The following is a 20,163-nucleotide window of genomic DNA, read 5'->3' on the forward strand; positions in this document are numbered from 1 at the left end:
TAATTTACAACTCTGACCAGTAAGCTCACCCACCCATGGCCTTTTTATCTCTCCCAGCACCTTTGCTTTCGTTTCCTTTGCAGGTTACACAGCAGCATCATGCTCTACTGAGAATCTTGTTCAGCTTCCATAGGTGGAAATGAAAATGTAAGAGATTAAGATAACTGTTGACGCCGTGCTACTTCTGGGTAAGTCTGACTCTGAACAGCGAAGTGGAATGGCAGCCAGACACAAGGGTGTGTGGGCAGAGCCCTGACCCAGGCAAGGTGGAGGACGTGTGGTTAGTGGGCAGGACTTACCTGTGTGCTTACTTCAATATTAATTTTTCTTAGCTAAACAAAACATCCCAATATCCTTGTAATAGAATTCTTTCACATTAACTGGTAAGGGTATAGAAATCTGGTGAGGCTATAGAAATCAGTGAAGTGGATCAAATATATTTCATGAGGAGTTAGTGTGAAAAAAGAAATACTGTAAGTGAACATATCTGTATTTTGGACTATGATTTTCTAGTCTAAGCAGTCCTTCTACAGTCATCTCACACTACTTTGCACCACAGAAGTTCTGCATATTTATCCTTCTGATTTTGCCTCCTATCTACCTCTTTGTTTCAATGCACGTACTGTGTCAAAGCACTTAGCAGAACAATAAGTACTGCAAACCCAGTGGACATCAGAGTGTCCATACTCCCTTTGAGAGGCTGAGTCTGGCATACAATCATCACACAACTAGCAGGGTTTTAAATAGCGAGGGGGACAACAAAACCAGGTGGACTTCACTAGAGACAAAGCAATGATTCATCTGTTCCTTTCCTATCAGTCATACTGGAGAGAGTGTTCAGAGCCGCTCTAGGAACTTTCAGCACTGAGCTTTTCTTTCCAAGTGCTCAGGGATTGCTGGATTGGCAACCACATGGTTAAACTCTCCCCAAAACTCACCTGTAAGCTGTAGCTCCCACGGGAGGTAAAACCTCCATGAGAAACAGAAAATGTCTGCCAGAACCAGGCATTACAACCATCGGGCACCATTAAGGATGGAGTTAATTTCCTTCATAGCAGCTCGTATAGTGCTGTGGTTTAGCCTGGTTTACGAAAACAGTGTTGATAACACACCAACATTTTAGCTATCGCTGAACAGCTCTTGCACAGGATTGAGGCCGTCTCTGTTTCTGACTTTGCCCCCAAGTCAGTAGGCTGGGGGTGGGCAAGATGCTGGCTGGGACAACTGACCACAGGGATCTTTCATGTCATCTAATGGTATGCTCAACAATAAAACTTGGGGAGATTTTTTTTCTGAAGTTGCTGTTGCTTAAGCACTGGCTGGTCATCAGTCTGCTGATGGTGAGTGACTGCCTCTGCATCATTTGGGGTGCCTTTTCTTTTTTTTCCTCTTCACTTATTAAACTGTCTTTATCTTCATGCATGAGTTTTCTCACTTTTGCCTTCCGATTCGCTCCCCCATCCCATAGGGCAGGGAGAGGAGAGAGCACGCAGCTGTGTGGTGCTCAGCTGCCTGCCAGGGTTAACCCAACTCACCATCTCACATCCACAAGTAGGCTAGAAATCCACCCTACTTGGATATCCACAGGTAAGATGCTAAAGAGGTCTTGTAAGAAGTCTTCAGAAGACTCCAGAGATACAGGGTTGCTCTGCCAGGATCTTCATGATTTGGGCCCTACGTTACTATGTAATAGTCTCTCCATCACAGCTAACGCTCCTTCTCCTGTCACAGGTATGGAGCAGGACTGTGAGATAGGAACTCAAACGTGTGTTTAAGCAGCAGTGTTTTATGGTATTCCTCACAGCAGAGGCAGGACAATCTTCAGGGGACCATCTATCAGTAGTCTTGATAGCTTTGAACTTGAACAGTCATGGCATGTGGTGCAGGTCCAGGGGACACCTGCTACAGCTGTGAGATAACCCTTCAAGGGAAGAGATTTAGGGATGCAGCTGAAGCGGTAGGTCCCAGCTACCTTTTCCCAGGTTGAAGCGGTGTTGCTTAGGCCAGTCAGCAGCACAAGGAGGACCCACACCTGCCACAGTGATGGTTATGGATTGTGTTCACTGCATCTAAGCAGGTCTTAAGAGAAGTGAGGCATTAAAAGGTGGATGTGGGGTTAACCAGTGTTTGTGAGCAGCAGATGGCAGAAGTGGAAAACAAATGAGATGGAAATCAAGATGAGCAGGGAACTGTGAGGGTGGAAGGGCAGACCTTATATCCAAAAATCCAGCTGAGCTGTCATGGTTCACTCAGACAAGTACACTTAATGTGGTCAACTGTAAATGTTTGTCAGATCCAGCTATGAAAGTGGCCTGAAAATCATCTCCAACTACCCAAATAGTCTTGGCCCTGGTGCTATGGATTAGGCATTTGCTGATCAGATGCTGCTATGGAAAGACCCCACTATGGGGTAGACCAATAATCCAGATGGTAGTTGGAAGCAGAGGGAATGATGATACCATGTCGTTGCAATCTGCCCTGTCACAATTTTCCTGTCTTATCTCAGAGAAGTCATGCATGATGCTGACAGGGAAGTCCTGCCAGATCTCACTACTACAGTTAACACAGACTGCAGATTTGGAGGCTAACACACTTACTGCTTGTCTTGTAAGACAGGCAGGGCTGCCGGATGGGGAACATATTCATCTGCACCTCCTTTGCCACAGCCTACTGCCCAGTCCACAATCCACCTTCACCAGAGACACTTCAACTGAGACACTCTGCCTCCCATCACCATGGATAAGGCTCAAGGATGAACAGAGACTTCATTTGGCAGGAAAACTGCTGTTGGTTTAATCAGACCCATGGTAGCAATGGATGCAGCGCAAACCGGGCAATGCCAGTGCAAAGCACTGTGGCTCTGCATCTCCTCTCTGGGGCTGCAGATCAGGAAGCAGAGCTGAGCCAGGCTCCCAAAGCCACTTTGGGGAGATAAAGCTCTGGCTGCTCCCTGGGTCTCTTCGGAGCTCTGGGATGCCACCAAGTGACCATCCAGATGCAGAGGTGGGGCGGCACATACAGAGCATGCTGGCATAGGAATTCTGATCTGCTGAAGGAAAAGTCCAGGCCAAACCAGCAACGGAGCTCCAACCCCTTCAGTGCCTGACAGATCTGGGATGCTGCAGGGAAAGAGACAACAGCTAGCAGCACCTTTGCCTAGTCAGGAAACGGAGGTGAGGACAGCAGTCATCACGCTGTGTGGCAGGACACGGGCCTGGGCTGGAGGTGGAGAGGATGCAAACAGACCAGGTAGCCAGAATGGAGTGCTGGATGAGGCCTTACTCTACGTATCATCCATAACCTCTAAATGACTGAGTTTAAGCACAAGTTTCAGTCCATGGGAGACTAAAAGGTCATATGCCTCAAGCAGGGAACAGAAAGGCTGCAGTGCATTAAGGACTAGCAGTGACCATAGAGGTGCTACTTGGGGCTGGATTCAGGCCTTTCTGTTCCTCTATACATGAGAACTACAAGACATTTGAGTACAGAACATCATCCCTCAGCTCCTGGATCTTTTTCCTAGCCCCATATGCATGTGCCACATGGTTAAATGGCAGTGCTTCAGCCAGCTATGGCAGCAGCAAGAGTGTTCTCCTATTTCATGACTTGGCTTTTGTCTCTGCCAGTTCAAGAGAGGTGGCTTCTGATTTCTAAGTTACTATTGAGAAATATCGCTCAGCTGCATCATTGCTTTTTGGCCTATCAGGTCTCATTTGGTATGTTTATTTTCACTATTACATTAGATACAGCATTTTGTATTTCATTTCCTTATTCTCCCCCACACACACCCCGGGGAGAACTGAGCTGAAAGTGAGGTCTCTTCTTGCTTACTGTTTGACCACAGACTAATTTGCTAGGCAAATATGACTTAAAAAGAATGGCTTGAAATAAAAATGTCATCATAGCATTATAGATAAGCAGAATCTAGACAACCGGCCAGGTGTCCAGAGCCACTGTTTTCTGTGCCCATGTCACAGCAGCTCTTGCCAGACACTGCCAGGGTGCAGCAAGGGCCAGCTACTCCCTAAAGGATGAGGAGCCGAGTCAAGCAAGAGAAAGCAGACAGCAAGGAAGGAGCCTTGCTAGCCAGGGCCCGTCCCAGTGTACCCAGAAAAGGAGAGCAGGGCAGGCCCAGGGCTAGCAGCCAGGATCAACCAAGAGTCAGATTCTCAGGCAGGTTCATGCTGACCAGGCAGGTCCTAGGTCAAGCTGGGAAGTCAAACCTCAGGTCAGGATCAGGTCCTGTGATGGCAACCAAGGTCACATACAGACACGGTGATCACCGGCCTGGTCCACAGAGATGAGACAGGTCTGAGGTCAACCCTGAAAATCAGTTCACAGGTCAGGAAACAGATCAACAGGCTCCATGGCTGGTCACGGGCATGGACGTAGGCATGGGTGGGGGAGATGGAGACAAGCACACCTACGCCATAGCTCAGGCAGGGACTAATAGCACAGACCTGAGCTTAAATGGAGCTCCTGGGCCATCTGTGGGCAGTGTGTCAGTGGAAGACCCAAGTGAGGGTTGTCAAGGCAACTAAGGGGTTTTTAATGCCCTCAGGGCCCTGAGATACACAGACCATAATAATTGCCCTCAGTTTTTATTGTGAAAACAGTTTTGGGTTCTTGGTTGCTTGTGACATAGGAATGTCACAGCCTTGCTTTGACCAAGAGCTGGTTACAATACAGACAGGGGCTCAGTGTGGTAAGTCAAGGCCAACAGGACAATGTAAACAAAAATTCAGCATAATGAGCCTTGGCATGGACAGTAGATCAACAAGCAACAGAACCATCCCCAAAGCTGCTGGGAAGGTATACTGTGATATCATTTGATTGGCAGCCTGTGCCAACAACAGTAGAGATTGAGGCGAGACACTTGGTTTACTTCAAAAATTGAGTTTAGCCGTTTCACACCGTGTTTCTCTTACCCCAATAACAACTTGTGTGATTAATTTTCTCTGCCTCTTTAAGACCAGCTTGAAAGCATCAGCTCCTAAACTTGTAAGATGTAAAGACCCATATATAAACAGGAGGACACATTACCAAAGTGGCCATTACTTAATTGAGGAGGAGTGCTGCCATTTTGTGAGTTACAGGTTGTCACCTCTTTTTTTCCATTAGCCAGATTCTCTTTAGGCTAGACTGGTCGAAAACTCTGAGTAATTCTATTGACTATGTTAAAAGATTAGCAGTACAAATGAGAAAAGAATCAGGCCCAATCATAGCTTTAGAATTTAATGACTAAAATGGGTATAAGTCAATGAATATTTATCCTAGTCTTGCAAAAATAACCTAGCATCAGGAACAAGGGATGGAGAGAGGTTCTATTCCCAAGCACTTGGTACGGACAGCAGGGCTTGTACCTTTGCACAGTACAGAGGAGCGAACAATCGGACAGAGGAACAAACAACCCAGCCAGACAACTGCAAGGGGTACAACTGCATTCCTACCGTTCTTTGTGCAGCCTAACATGCCTCGCTTTTCAAGGAGTTTCCAGTGGATACATCTAGTGGTCCAGTTCCAGGACGGGCTTGTGGATAAAAATATTTTCTTACTTCTTTTAGCCAGCTGAGTGGAGCTGCTGAAATGCAATGACCACGGATACTGTAATTATCATTCCACAGTCACACCGTTTGGTGGATGGAGGATTTGCTTCTGTTGAATGGAGCATCTGGGGATGTTTTAAGTTGCTCTTTTAAGATCAAGTGCTGCTGTCAGTTACATGTTATAGCTCCCACTGAGCCAGTGGAAAATTCTCAGGCTAGCACAGCCTTTCAAATGCAGACAAGTGTTTCAGTGATTAATGATGAGACATTTGTATAGCAAGAACTGGCACTTACTGTGATTAGTTGATCAGTTTAAAACAGAGGCAAGTGCTTATTTACATGGCAAGCTGTGAACTTCTGGAATCTGCTGCCCCAGTAAACTGTGGACACAGATGGCAGGACAGGGCCAAAAGAAATCTGAGAAATTCATGGTATTCAAGCCCATAAACAGACACTAAAGGGAAGATGCAGAGTTCCCAACCACAGTCATTGTGGGTATTGAGGTAATGTGACTGGATCATAATGAACCACAAATAGTGGCCAGGCTTGTCTGCTTTCCCTAAAAATCATGTCCTCCTGCCACTACTAGATACAATGTCTGGACTATGCTTTCTGCCCCGATGGGGCATTTTCTGTGGTTTTACGTTCACTTTTGTTCCTCTTGCAGCATGAGGTAGGAGACAAGGATAGCCGAGAGGACAGTACGTCTCCACAAATGTACCTATGTACAAATGTTTCGGCAGCCCCACCTTCTCTTGCCAGAGATTCATTTTTCCAACAGTCAAGGAAATAGCCTGTTTTCATCAAAATGCCTCAGCTGAAGTAAGTTACAGTGAATTAATCAACTGTTTGGGTGCTAATTTAGCAGTCTTCTTTCAGTACCCTTTTCCCATCAGCCTGTGCACCACTGGGCCACATCAGAGGAATAACAATGTTAGCAGATTGCTGGGCCTGGGACACTGGTCCCCATTCTGGCTGGTACCTGCCTCCATTTCTACATCCAGAAATTTCTCATCGGGGATATGTAGCACTGTCCAGTATGCTCAAGATTCCCAGTCACAAGCTGTCTTTCCAGGATATTGGTGGCTTTTAGAAACCGGGGAATGTTAGCAACATTTTATGACTGTTATCTTCTACATACAAGCAGTAAGGCAGCTGGCCATCTTCTGTGGGTGTAGTAGAGGATCAGAGATAACATTGGTCCCTACTTGATGAGGTTGGTCACTTCACAAATAGAGACGTAGACAAAGCGGAGACATTTAATACCTTCTTCACCTCTGTCTTTAACACTGATGATGGGCCCTGGGACCCCTGGAGTCCTGTGATGGCAGACCATGACTGGGGGGATGATAAACTCCCAGCCGGCCCTGAACTTGTTCAAGACTTGCTGCTCCAGCTGGATGCGCATAAATCTATGGGGCCTGATGGGATTTGTCCCAGGGTACTGAAAGAGCTGGCTGGTGTCATTGCAGGACCTCGCTCCATTACTTTTCAATGGTCCTGGGAGTCTGGAGAGATCTCAGTCCACTGGAAGCTGGCAAATGTTGTCCCAATTTTCAAAAAGGGTAAGAAGGAAGACCCTGGTAATTACAGGCCTGTCAGTCTCACTTCATTGTCTGGTAAAATTATGGAGCAGGTTATTCTGGGATTTACTGAAAAAAACCTTGAGAGACAACACAGGCATTGGTCATAGCCAGCACGGGTTCACGAGGGGAAAGTCCTGCTTAATCAGTTTAATTTCCTTTTATGGCAAGGTCACCCATCTAGTTGACCAAGGGAAGCCAGTAAATGTGGTGGGTTTGGATTTTAGCAAAGCTTTCAATACTGTCTCTCACAGTATCCTTCTGGACAAACTGTCCAGCACACAGCTAGACAAGTCCATCACACGTTGGGTGAGCAATTGGCTGATGGGTTGGGTTCAAAGGGTTATAGTAAATGGGGTTACAGCAGGCTGGCGACCAGTCACCAGTTGCGTTCAACTCTAGGTTTCTGCTGAATTGATAAGCCGAAAGATAGGTTCCTCTATAAAAGTACTTTTTATTAATAGCGCTACAGCTCGAGGTGGGTTCCTCCAAAGAGGGACCTTGAATGAAGAAATCCCTCGGCAATTATACCCTTACAATCTAAATTCTCCACCCCTCATGCAACAGTTTGGACCAGGAGTAATATTAGGGACTGGGGTCTTCCCATTCTTCTTTGGGTCCCTACATTGGGTCTAGGCGGGCCGTTTATTTTCTTATCTCTAAGCTTCCAGCTTTTGTTAATGAATGTAGCTTCCTTATATTATGCCTTGAACCAGCTCTGGAGCCTTCTTTTACTTGACTAGGTAAAAGTTCAACATATCTAGCTGAAAGTTCACAGCTTGCGGCCTAAGGCTTCAGCGAATTTAGCTACTAATGCTAAGCAAGTTATGCTAAACAAGTTCTATGTAAATAGTACACCAAATCGTAGAACAGGAGGAAATGAAATGAAGCTGTGTCAGGGGAAATTCAGCTTGGACATTAGGAAAAGGTTTTTCACTGAAAGGATGGTCGGTCACCAGAACAGCCTCCCCACGGAAGTGGTCATGGCACCAAGCCTGTCAGAGTTCAAGGAGCATCTGGACGACACTTTTAGTCATATCGTTTAGTTTTAGGTAGTCCTGCAAGGAGCAGGGAGTTGGACTCAATGATCCTCATGGGTGCCTTCCAAGCTGAGATATTCTATTAATGGAAGATCCTGAAATGAAAATAAAAACGTGATGTTTAGATCCTTTAACAATTGCACTTTGGACTTGCTGTGATTTGAAATGGACATAGCAGAAGTCTATTACTTGTAATAGCCCAGAATATCTCTTTTCCACAGATGCCATATAAGATGGATTTCCCAGATGTTCAATGACCTACTTAGCCATAGATTTCTTTCATTCTGTTTCACTAAAAATAGCATTTGTCAGAAAACTCTAATACATTGAAATAAAAATGCTGCAGAACTTATATGAGTTTTGCTAGATTGTTTCTGTACACGGTCCTTCCAGGCCAAGGATGTGGACCTATTCATTCAAGCAGGGTCTCTTGTCTCCAGGGGCACAAACTTTGAGCACCATTGGTGAACACACTTTCTCTTCTCTCTCCTGCCTTTCAGGAGGTCTGGCACAAAACAAAAACAAAAGTTGGATTTTCGCAGGGGACAGGCATTCTCTTTTGAACAGCTTTTCTCATCTCGCAGAAACGGTACCCTTTGGACCAGCCAGGGAAGTTGCTGAATCAAATCTGGAAGGGACTTTAATGAAGAATGTAGGGGCCCAGTGACTGAGAGGGGGTGTAAGACCACTGCAGATATTGACAGAAAGCAGCTGAGTACCCATGCTCAGATCCAGATTAGAAAGGAATCTGATGGAGGGTTTCTGGGATGAGACTGGACTTTCAGCTGGTAATCAAAGGATCTCCCACTCTGGAGCCTGAAGGAGAGAAGCTGCACTCTTAGCCTTGGCTTTGTAATATGATGGAAGAAAATCCACAGTGCTTCTCTCCCAATGGGACAGGATAGTTCCTATGATTTTACTACATTACTTTTTCCTAAAACATGCTGCAGCACTCTTTAAACTGCAACTAGGTATGAACAGCTTCTTTCCTGCTCTTTACAGCTCAGTGACCCCAGACTGCAAATCATTGCATGTGGTTCCCCCTATCCCTCAGAGTCTACTAACCTCAAAGATGTTCTCGAGCTTCGAACAATTCTCTTCTACCGCCAATTGAAAGTCCACAGTCCAGAAACCACCATCAGCACCTCCTTGGATAAAGTTTTTCCAACAGTCAGTATAGTCTGGAGAAATGGAAGCAAAATGACTGACTTCAGTTTATTCAGATACCAGACAAACTCAGGCAACAAGTCTTTTTAACCTCTTCCTTGTGCCCATGACACAGAGACAGCTTGGCCATGGACAGGCCATCTGATGCATGCTCTCCACTCCATATTTGGAACCAATGCCATTTTCTTTGGGCATTTTTTTTCTCTCTCTTATCAGCAGAGGGCCCCATCACCCAGCCTTATCCCAGCACCTGCATTTAGTCCCCTAGGACCAGGGAGAAGCACCCTGCCTCCCATTTTCTCACGAGTGATGGAAAGATGGTGTCTCTAAACAAGGGAAAATTTTCATACAGGTCTGGTTGCTAAGAGTCCTGTCCCCCTTCTCCTGCGATATTTGAACACCTTTTTTTTGAATGTGACAGTCACTGAATGATGATGGGTATGCCCCCAAAGAACCTGGGCAGCATGCTGGGCACAGAAGCAAGCCCATAACAGATTTACACATGCATAAAGTCCACCAGTTCACCCTTTCCCAGTCCCACAAAGCACAGGGAAACCTTGCCTTTCTTTTCCATGACTGCAATGGTTACTTCAGCCAAGCTCACAAGGTTCTTCAGACCTTGGCGGACTTTTTCGTCTTCTGCGTAATAAACGCGAGCTACATGTATGTCTATGTTCACATTTGAATGCTTCTCTAAGAATTTCAGTATTTTATGGCAGCAGTCTGCACAGGGGCTCCAGGACAAGTACCAGGTGATGGAACAGTTGACATAATTATTGGATCTTTTCATCTTAAAGACCTTCTCCAGGAAGTAGACTTCAGCATGGTAATGATCATTTCTGACCCAGTGTGTCCAAGGTGTGCCGGTCTCACCCCACTGCAGTTTGCAAAGTAGGTATGTGTCCCGTGGAGCATTACGGGGGTCAAAATGATTCTTTAACGCCTTCTTAGATACATACATGCTGAAACAGAAGAGAAACTTCAAGGAATGACTGGTTACAACTTTGTTTTCAGTAGCTCTCCTGTACAAAAGAAGGCGAAGGGTGGAGGAAATGAGAGAACCGAGAAGGGCAAAACATGAGAGCAATGCGAGGAAAATGGAGAGGTAGACACCACGCAGTAGTTAAAGGAACCAAACCCTGAACCACCTAATCCTCCCTTTGTCTGCAGCTGCATGCAGAACTTCCATCTCCTCACCCCTTCCTATGGCTGTTCTCTTCCTCATCAGGTAGGTATTTCTAAAAGCTTTCTATATGTTTTTATGTGACAGACATTTTTTCCAAGGCTCCTATGTAGCCCTTTTCAATGTAGAGAGCCGTTGCAAGTTTTGTAAAAACTGAGAAAATTAAAAGAAAGAAAATAAAACCACTGATAAATTATAAAGCTAAGTATTTCTCCTTATTGGATTCTCTTGTTTGTATTTTCATAAGGATTAGCACAGTCAGCACAATCCTACTTGAGAGAAGGAAAAAGAAGTGCTCTACACAAAAAGATGCGTCTCCCAAGAATGACATTTTCTGACAGATAGTCCATCTCTTAGATCCAGATCTATTCAGCTCAGAGCAGAGCTCTAAATATTGTCAATTAAGTAACTGTACAAAGACTGCCAGGGTTGGTCGTGAATGTATCCTTTATATCAGTAATTATCCATGATACATAAATAATATATGAAGTCTCTGTTAGCACTTTGTAGCCTTTGTACAATTGCTTTATATAGAGATTTATATGAGAATGCACTTCAGATAGACACATATTTTTCCACATCAGAGTAATTCAGAATAAATCTAGTAGACAACTAGACAGGCTCTTAACAGAGAAGCAATAAGCCTGTAGATTGTTTTATAGATTAGCACCCACCAATAACCAAAAAACCCACTATCTGAACTAAGGACAAATGAAATCTTGCAGATCAAGGAGCTGTCACATATTATCATCACTTATGTAAAGAAGCATCTCATTTATCTGAGTCAGTCAGAAGGCTTTGTCTTCTTACCCTGTCTCCTTCCTCATCCCAGCCTCCTATGCATTAAAATACATATGTACACAAACCAGTTTGTAAAGTACAGAGTGTATCTCTGTTTACCATGTAAACTCTGTGTATATAAACCACAGAAACTATGCATGCAGATTTCTTTATCAGACTTTCTACTGAATTTATGTAAATGTAGTAAATATAAATGTCACCAAATGTTTAAATCTGGTACAGGAATAACTATTTTTATTATAGTTAAGTCCTTTAGTATGTTATTAAAAAAAACAACCAAGAGAGACAAAAGTGAAGCACAGGCTTAATGTTAATTTTTTCTCATTTGAGGTGCTAAAAGAGATGGTTTTTTTCTATTTCTATTATGTTATTTGGAAGTTAGTGCCTATTAGCTTAAATTTCTTTAAAACCTGATGATTAGGGAACATATATATATATAAAAATAAGTATATGTACATAATAGATGTACATAATGTATGTGCATATATGCATAAAATATGTACATAATATATGTTATGTGTGTGTGTGTATATATACAGGGAATATAGTGACAGTGGTTGAAGTTCACCAAAGAAAATACATTGAACTCCCGATACTCAAGCCCAATCAGTTAATCTAATTCTTACAGGAGGTATCTTTAAGGTTTTGGCAAGCAGTGTTACAACAGATTTGTTCAAAGGTATCTGTAGTGGTTGCCATCTGATTATAACATAAAGACAAGTTAAAATTTCCAGGTCTTACCTAAACCAGTCTTACGCACCCTCTTGCCTGTGTCTTGACCACAAAATACTGTACTTTGGATAAGCTATTGCAGTGGCTGTCCTGTGCATATTTTCAGGGACATAAAGCCATTTCTTTAGAACAATATTGCAATACACTGATTTTCAAGATATAGCCACTTAAAGATCTATTCAGCCAAGTGAAATTTATTATGTAATCAGCTTAATGCAATATAAACAAAAGTCTGCATTCTTATAAATATCTGCTACAGATATAACTTGCCATTTTTTAAATAATGGATTAATGAAAAATTAAACACCTGTAACAGAAGGATTGACAAGAAATTTAAAAAACGTCATAAAACATTGCCACACTATAGAATATATACAGAATCCCAGCACCTACTCCCTTTTCTCCCCAAACCAGGTAAGAAAATACTTAAAATAAGTTGTGAGTTTACAGATAACTTGCCCAAAGCCATGCAATCACTTTGATTCTTTTATTTGTACAGCTATCACAAACAGTCCTTGCCGTTCAGCATAGTTATGTGCGGTACACATATAGACATGGAGCCAAACTCAGAAAAATCAAGCACTTAATAGCTGGTTCCTTGAGACAAATACAAGACAAAATTAGGAGTTAGCAAATAAAACAAACAAACAATCAAAAAGTCCTAATACTTTTTTAGTTTTCTTTCTAAATTTGGTTCATCACTCTCATGAAGGTGAACCTGTAACCTTTTCAGAATTTAAGAGCTGGAGAGAAATACACCACCTGTGAAGACTGAGTATTTGATAGGTGATTTCCACCCAAAAAAGTTTAGAGGAGTTAGTTAGGGGAGAAAATGGCAGAGGGATGACAGCCAACATAACTGTCTCCTAGGCTTTATCTTCTTTTCCATTAACATGCAGCTGCTATGTAAATGTGCATTAAACCCTGAAAACTTATTGACTGATTACAAATATCTTTTAAAATGTCTTATTTATATCTTTTCTATTGTCCCATCATCCATAACTTGAACAGGAATGCAATGAGTTTATTTTAAAATGTACTAATTTTACAAAAACAGCTCCTAAAACTAGTATCTTATTAAAACTTTGTGTAATAAAGTGCACCATTATAGATATTTAATAATTTTCCTTCCTTCCTCTAACGCTTTTTATTAGGAACTATTTAAAATTGTGCTCATTGCAAGATAATAACAGTAATAATGATAATATCTAAAAATGTACAAGCATAGCTATGTCAAGACTTTTTAATCTGCGTTTTTCTTCCATTGCTAACGCTTTGCACAGCCAATGCACTTCTTTACTAAACTTTGCATTCAAACTTTTGGGTTTTTTCCGCTCTATTGCACAGAAAATGTCTGGCCTGACACTTCCTGTTTATTTTAGGGCACAATAGCTGTTTCAAGACCTGCAAATCGAGCAGGGAAGGGCACTTTGGGATTCTCTTGCTGCCCAGTGCTGGGGTGAGGCGGCTCCTGCCTTAGCCCTTCCCCAGTTCAGCCCCATCTTTCGCCCATTTCTATCAGCGCCTTTTATTCCCTGCTGGTTTATGGCTCCCGTGACAGTTTTATACCGGCAGGAACTTCCCCGACGAGCTCAGACTTTGGTGCTGCAGTCACACCACGGACCAGGGCTCCCACTCGGGCACGCTGGCATCAGTGTCACCCTTGCCCTTCCCCACGCGGGGCAGAGACTTTGCCCCGACAGAAAGCACACCCCTGGGGTGACAACGGGAGGGGTCCCCTTGGGTTTGGAGCAACGACAACACAGAGCTGAAGCTGGGGCGGGGGGGGTTGGTCAGCAATTTTGTTTTTTCTTACCCTCTCAGCTTTTTCTTGTACATGGCTTCTCCTCTTCTCCTCTGCCCGTGAACCCTCCTTTGGTGCTGTCCTGCTTTCTGTTTCTGTTCCTGCAGCAGGGCCGATGATGACGAGCACACCCCCAGGCTTCACTGGCTCGGGGTGATGTAAGAGGAAAGGGAAAAAACTGGTTTGACCACGGTTGCTACCACATAATGACACTTCTTTACAAGCCTGCCCTTAGCAGTGCTTTTTCCTCGCCCTTTAGCTGGGGAGTGAGGGCTGATACGTATTTCCAGTTAAAAATGTAATAATTGGACAATCTCTTTGAAGCCTGCTTGAAGTTTGAAAGGTAGGATAATGCTTTGTCAGCAGAAAAATGAGATTTATTATTCTGTGCAGGAAAGTCCCGCGGGTGGTGCAGCTGTTCTGTGTGGCATGCAGGCCTTTCCTCCGAAGCACCCAAAGCTCGCCTCTGTGGAAAGCATGGTGGTTCAGCCTCATGCATCACAAGATCTTTCCGTGCTGTCAGAGCTGCGTCAAGGACAAAGTGCCCACAAATACCTCTTCACTCACAAGGAGTCGGGCAAAGCTTACTCCTCTTCCCTGCCAAACCCAGAAGGTGGAGAGTTCCCCCTGTGGAGGAAGAGAGGGGACCATGTCCTGGGAGCCTTGCAGAAGACATGGCACTTGAGGAGCTGGTGATCTTGAACAGCCCATGTCTGCTCTCTTGGGCACTGTGCTTAGGGACTGAGAAGCCCATACGTTACTAATGTAATCTGATTTATATACACAGGTCTGTGCTGTGCCGTGCAGCACAGCCATCAGGCTGTGTCCCTAGACATGTCCCTTGGCCGCTGGATGAACTTAGCTGGTGGATTGCAACAGAGCAGCCTCCAGGCAGCTCCTGCTTGGCACCGGCGATTGCACCACCGGCCTGGCCCTGTCATTATCTACATGTGCAGCAGGAAGTTGGAACGTCCTTTAGGAACAGAATTGCGTTCCTGTAAGAAAATATATAATAGCTGAGATGACCAAAAAGGGGGAGCTTCCCTTCACAGACAGGATCTGCATAATGTGCCGTGGGAAAATCCATCCGGAGTCTGTCCGATGCTGCACGAGCGCTGGGCGCCCAGCGTCTGAAGGGATGTTAGATTTACTCACTGTCTATATTCCTCTTCTTATTCTGTCTTATCAAAATAAATGTTTTATTAAGCCATTTGTTGTCAGGCCTTTCTTATTGAGATCTAGTAAGTACCCTGCACCATCTCTCTTGCACATAAGCGGTCCCGGCCAGGCCACCAAGATGCACACATCTTGGTGCTGGTGAGTATATGGATAAGAGTGCAAGGGGGGCAAAATCCATTTATTTTGAGATTTGTAAAATAAAATCACATTCCACTTCCTCAAGGTCTTTTTGAGTTTTGTTATACTAATTTCCTGGGGAGACATTTAGGAAAGATAGTAGCCCCCAAGTCCCACAGAGTTACTACTGTTCACCTGCTATGCTAGAAGAACACAGTGCAGCTCAGCAACTTTGCCAGCCCCCTTCTGAAAACACGGCCAAGGCAAAACTAGCAAGACTCACAATCCTAGGGTGACACGGAGGAGCAGGTACAACTACCAGTCACTCAGGAGCTCATATTCTGCTTGCAGATTAACTGCACTGTGGATGCAGAGAGGTTAGCTGGCTCCATGCAAAGTCTGGCTGCGTTCACTAGCTGAGGCACAGGACTGCCTGCTCAGGTCTGGAAACATTACAAATACTTTCACAGGACACCAAGCCTAACCTAACAAAGACTCCAGATGTGTCTTGAGAGAGTGCTGCAGAGATGGCACTTTGTCCTTTCCTGCAGAGACTCTGCAGACTTGTTCCTGAGACTAGGAGCCCAGGGGAGCAGGGGGCAATGACACCCGAGTGACTCCTCATAGACCCATGAAGGGACCAGCTCTGCCTCAAGGTGAGCTATGCCACACTCTGTGTGTCGGCAGCACTCTGTGGTCCAGGAGGGTAGGTTACCTCTGCAGCGACTAAATTAAGCGCTCGAGCTATCTGTACGAGATTCCCTTTATTTCACAAACGGATCAAACTTACATATGTTTCAACAAGGATCTGGAAAGAACTATCAGCATACAGCCACTATTACTAACACAGAAGCGCATATCTGGCTCAGCTGGGATCTTTGCCAGTCCTCAGAACAGTTAAAGATAAAAACATTCCATACACATACTCGTGACTCTCTTGAGCCGCATCTCCCCAGGCATACACCAGGCCATCCTCCGACCTGACCTTGTAAAACTAGTTCTTCAAAGCCTTGGCAAACATGCAGCAGAGCAAATTCTAACGTTCACTCTTGAAAACAAATGCCAGGTGTTCTGAGCAGTTCCCACAACCTCAGGCTCACCACTGCTTGGATGCACAGAGCCAGCTTTGGCCTAGTACAGTGACAGAGCTATTTGGCCCTCCAGGAACCGGCCTTGGGGTTTTTTCCATTACCTGGGGTATCCCAAAACTGCATGAGGATTTTGGTTTCCATTACTCTTTTTTTTTGGAGTACCTGAAGAAAAATTGCTGAGCCCCGTCACTTCTGGGGGACAAGAAGCTTCAGGGATTTCAGGGCTAGTGCTGGAGCTAGTGCCAGATGTTGACACCAGCTTGTCAAACTCTCTTGGCTTGAGTGCTGGCTGCCTCAGAAACCACTTCTCTCCATGAGGGACAAAGCAAGCACTGCAGGTGCTGCCTAACCAGTGTACGCCACCCTCACCTGACGGGCAAGCTTTGTGTGTGGCTTGGAAGAGGCTGTAAAGACATGCACGATCAGTGTGTTCATTCTGACATGGTTGGTTGTGCATGCATTGTAAGTATCTGTGGTAACAGTGCAACTTTCTGAAAGGTGAAAAGGATCAAAGATAATACCAGAAAAGGTCTGCTAGGAATGCAGACATCTGAGGTATTAAATGTGCCACTTCCGTCATAAAAAAAACCACAAATGGAAGTTTGTGGTGGAAATTCATGAAGCTCAAGGTTGTGATAAACTGACCTACCTTTGACTGAAAAAACTTACATTACTAAGGAATGGCCCTCTTTGGAGATTGGAGATTGAGACACAGAACACTTTTAAAAGAAGATGCTGACACTCAGCCTGCAATGGACTGAGTGGAGATTTGATGGGAAAGTTTCCTGCAGGATAACATGCAGTATGCATTTGTTTACATCATCCATTCCAGTGACCCTGCTCTGACAGCAATAAACATCACCTGAGATGAAGTCAAGAGATGGGATAGTACTTTCCTAAACTGCAGCATCTCTGTTCACCAGAATGTGCCTGTCAACAACTTCCTCCAAAGGTGTAAGCAGTATGGGATGGGCTGACATTAAGCAATGCCTGTATCTCTTCTCCAGACGCCATTTCTCATTCTACATATTACTTCACCTCTTGCTCCACAAACCATATTGCTTGTATTTGTGACCCCTGAAAGCCCTTAGTGGACAGACACATGCTCATTGCAACAGCTATAATTTCCTCCAAAAGTCCAGGGCTTGCACTGCCTCCTCCTGCTGCTGCAGTGTCCCAGGACTGGATGAAAATGACACGCTGCGCTGCTGAGATAACATGCTAGCCCTCCCACCACAAAGTGGGATGTCTTTACTTAAGGTCATGTCATGGGATGGTGGTTGCCCTCAGAAACAGCCAGTCCCTTCCTGGGAAGTTGCCCAAACATCTGCTCTGTGCAACAGGAGCGCATCCTTGCAATGCACAGCAGGAGCCGAGCTCGGTACCACCTGGAGCATCAGCTTCACACCTGCAGGGCACATGCTGGCACAAAATCACGGCTGGGGGGACTCGGCAGAGCCCTGACAGAATGTGGCTGCGGGCCCACACCAGAGCCAGAACAAATCTGCGGCACCTACCGATGACCAACAGGACCGCCTGGGTCTGGCATTAGTGGTCAGGGGTCTGCTGGGTAATTAATAATTATTATTAATTACAGAGGTCTGAGAGGGTTATAGAGAAAGCAGGTTAGGTAACTAGATTGGTAAACACCCAATGAAGAAAAGAAGAATATGGATTACTTTGATCGATGTGTCCACAGTCATTTTGCCTTTTGAGCACTCTGGCCATATTTGTTATTTCAGTGAAAGATTGGATACCACATGATGTGAAAAACGTGATGTGAGATTATCAGCAGGTATGTAACTCAACCAGGAATACAAAACATCTTGTTCTGACAGCTCAGTCATGGGACACGTGAGTCATAATTTTTTAGTTCAATTTATCTCATTCAGTATGCTGCTCTTTATTATTCAGTGAAATAGAAACCATAACATAACTGCATTTTTGTGATTCATTTTCCTCTCTTGAATCTTGTAGAGTATCAGGAAATATTTCCTGTGCACATATTGGATGTTGGTCCCCCAACAGCTGGGCCTTTCTGTCCCCCACGTCTATTTGGGATCTTGTTAAGAGGCCTTTATCACCTCCCAGAGTTGAATAGGACAGGAGAATCTGTACAAGCCAGGAGCTTTATAGGAAACAATTGTCACCAGAACCAGTGTATCACAAAACTACTGCACTCCCTAGCAGATCTCTCTGTACTCTCTTGGGCGATGTTGACCTTTGTTGTCAGGTTCTGAAGTCTTTCCTTACATCTCAGCCCTTCTAGATTCAGACCTGCGTCACAGCCACTCAACTGACATTATATATTTGTCCAGACCCCTGGGAAAAAGAACAGGAGGGACAGTTCAGAACTCAAAAAACAAGAGGCAAATAAATACCCCAGAAAAATTACTGATCCCTGTTATTAAGCTTGCTTCCTTTTTTTATAAGGCACATGCTGCCCTAATGATTTTCAAAGAGTTTGAACTGGATGATAAGGGGGGGCAGACAGTGAAATAACTTCTGTTTTGAAAGCTGGTGTTTGAAGAAAGAAAAAAAGGGAATGGGAAAAGTCTGCCTAAGCATAAAGGATTTTCCTCACTCTCTTTTCTGCATCATCCAGGTACCATCCGGACACTTCTCACTGCCAAGAGACTGCCCTGGACGATGACACTGCCCTTCGGTTACTCCACCTGATTTAGCTGATCAAGGAAACTCTTCCCATAAAGAGGGAACAGGAGCCAGGCAGAGGCAAAGCAAGCCAGGCTGGGATAGAACACATCTCTGTGCAGCTCTAGCTGTCCATTCGTAAGGCCCTTCCATTACTAGAGGAAATTTCTTGGAGACATTTGTGGTAGTGCTCAGCACTACCCAGCTTCTTCCATGCCAGCCCAGAGGCAGCAGGCAGCTGCCTACACATCTGTGGCACAGCAGTATGAGGGATGAGCCAGCAGAGCTGAGGGGACTCGGGCAGGATTGGCCCCTGCTATTGCCTGTGGGGCAGCCTGCACTAGGCACAGCCAGAGAGGAATCTGCCTCTGCGTGCTGGGGCCATCACTGCTCCTATCCCCAGCCTGAAAATGCCCCATCTCGTTCCAGCCCATGGACAGCCCTTCGCTGCACCAGCACCCATAGCTCTGGGGAAACCCTGCCTGCCCTACATTTCAACCCCAAAGTCTGCAGACTTCTTTTCAGGCACAAATACACGAGCATCGCAGAGGCAATGTAGCTAGGCAGTGGAATTTGTCTCTGATCTCTATCCCAAAGTCAGCCCTGTGTCCATCTCTTCTCTTGACTCTGCATATCTTCAGAAGGAAAATTCAAGCTGCAGCAGTGGGTAGTAGATGAGTGCAAGGAGAGATAGGGATAAAGAGGTTCTCTAAGAGCATGGTGGCTGTGCAGGGGGTGGTGGGGCCAAGGGTTTTGGCAAAAGCCCATGGCAAGGGAAAAAATTCCATTTCAGGTAAAATCTACTCTAAGACAGGGAATGAGGAAAACTTCGTTTTCTTCTCTCTGGACCCAGTTTGTCCTGGGTCTTTAGCCTTAGAAACTTGAACCAGGACAGCTTTATCTTGACTTCAAGTGACAAACCATGTCTATACTGGGATTTTGTAGTCACGCCTAAAGGAGAAGGAGCAGGGTGAGCTGTGAAATGGGCTTAAGTCCAAATCCCAAAACAACAGCCAAAGTTGCTTTATTGGGCTTGCATCATATCTTTGCAGATGGTTTGAAGCAGGATAGCTCCACTTACTACAGCACAAATTGTTCATGGGGCTGCAGCAGGACTATCCCTGTTCCGCTGCCAGTTACTACCCTTGCAGTTCTGTTGTTGGAAAGGACAGGATGAACGGTCTCTTCTGTAGATTTTTTAATGTTTAATTCTGATCCAGTCAGTTCTGCAAGAGGTAGTAAAAGAGCTTGGACTGCAGGTCTGCAAG

The 20,163-nt window shown here is 44.8% G+C and overlaps 1 protein-coding gene across 2 annotated transcripts; it reads right to left on the reverse strand.

The window, feature by feature from the left end:
* Nucleotides 1-1,373: 1,373 nt before the first annotated feature.
* LOC126047842 (C->U-editing enzyme APOBEC-1-like) lies at nucleotides 1,374-14,132 on the reverse strand. Of its 2 annotated transcripts, none has more exons than XM_049822040.1 (5): nucleotides 13,869-14,132; nucleotides 9,898-10,358; nucleotides 9,235-9,350; nucleotides 5,451-8,264; nucleotides 1,374-4,323 (listed from the first exon to the last, which is right to left on the reverse strand). In XM_049822040.1, the coding sequence occupies exons 1-4, from the start codon at nucleotides 13,889-13,891 to the stop codon at nucleotides 8,211-8,213; spliced, it is 654 nt and encodes a 217-aa protein (XP_049677997.1). In that variant the 5' UTR covers nucleotides 13,892-14,132; the 3' UTR covers nucleotides 1,374-4,323; nucleotides 5,451-8,210. The 2 variants fall into 2 exon arrangements, with proteins under 2 accessions (XP_049677997.1, XP_049677998.1); XM_049822041.1 differs by having other exon boundaries at nucleotides 9,898-10,298; nucleotides 13,869-14,120.
* Between the last annotated feature and the right edge of the window lie 6,031 nt (nucleotides 14,133-20,163).

Source organism: Accipiter gentilis, chromosome 18, assembly GCF_929443795.1.
Source record: "Accipiter gentilis chromosome 18, bAccGen1.1, whole genome shotgun sequence".
Taxonomy (NCBI): domain Eukaryota; kingdom Metazoa; phylum Chordata; class Aves; order Accipitriformes; family Accipitridae; genus Astur; species Astur gentilis.

What these genes read in the sequence shown, in the direction of transcription:
- LOC126047842 (XM_049822040.1), bottom strand. Translation starts at nt 13,891, where the DNA reads ATGTACAAGAAAAAGCTGAGAGG. An exon ending in TGCAGTCATGGAAAAGAAAG is followed by an intron (nt 9,351 to 9,897) that starts GCAAGGTTTCCC and finishes CCATTTCTCCAG; the next exon opens with ACTATACTGACTGTTGGAAA. An exon ending in AGCTCGAGAACATCTTTGAG is followed by an intron (nt 8,265 to 9,234) that starts GTTAGTAGACTC and finishes TTTTCATTTCAG; the next exon opens with GATCTTCCATTAATAGAATA.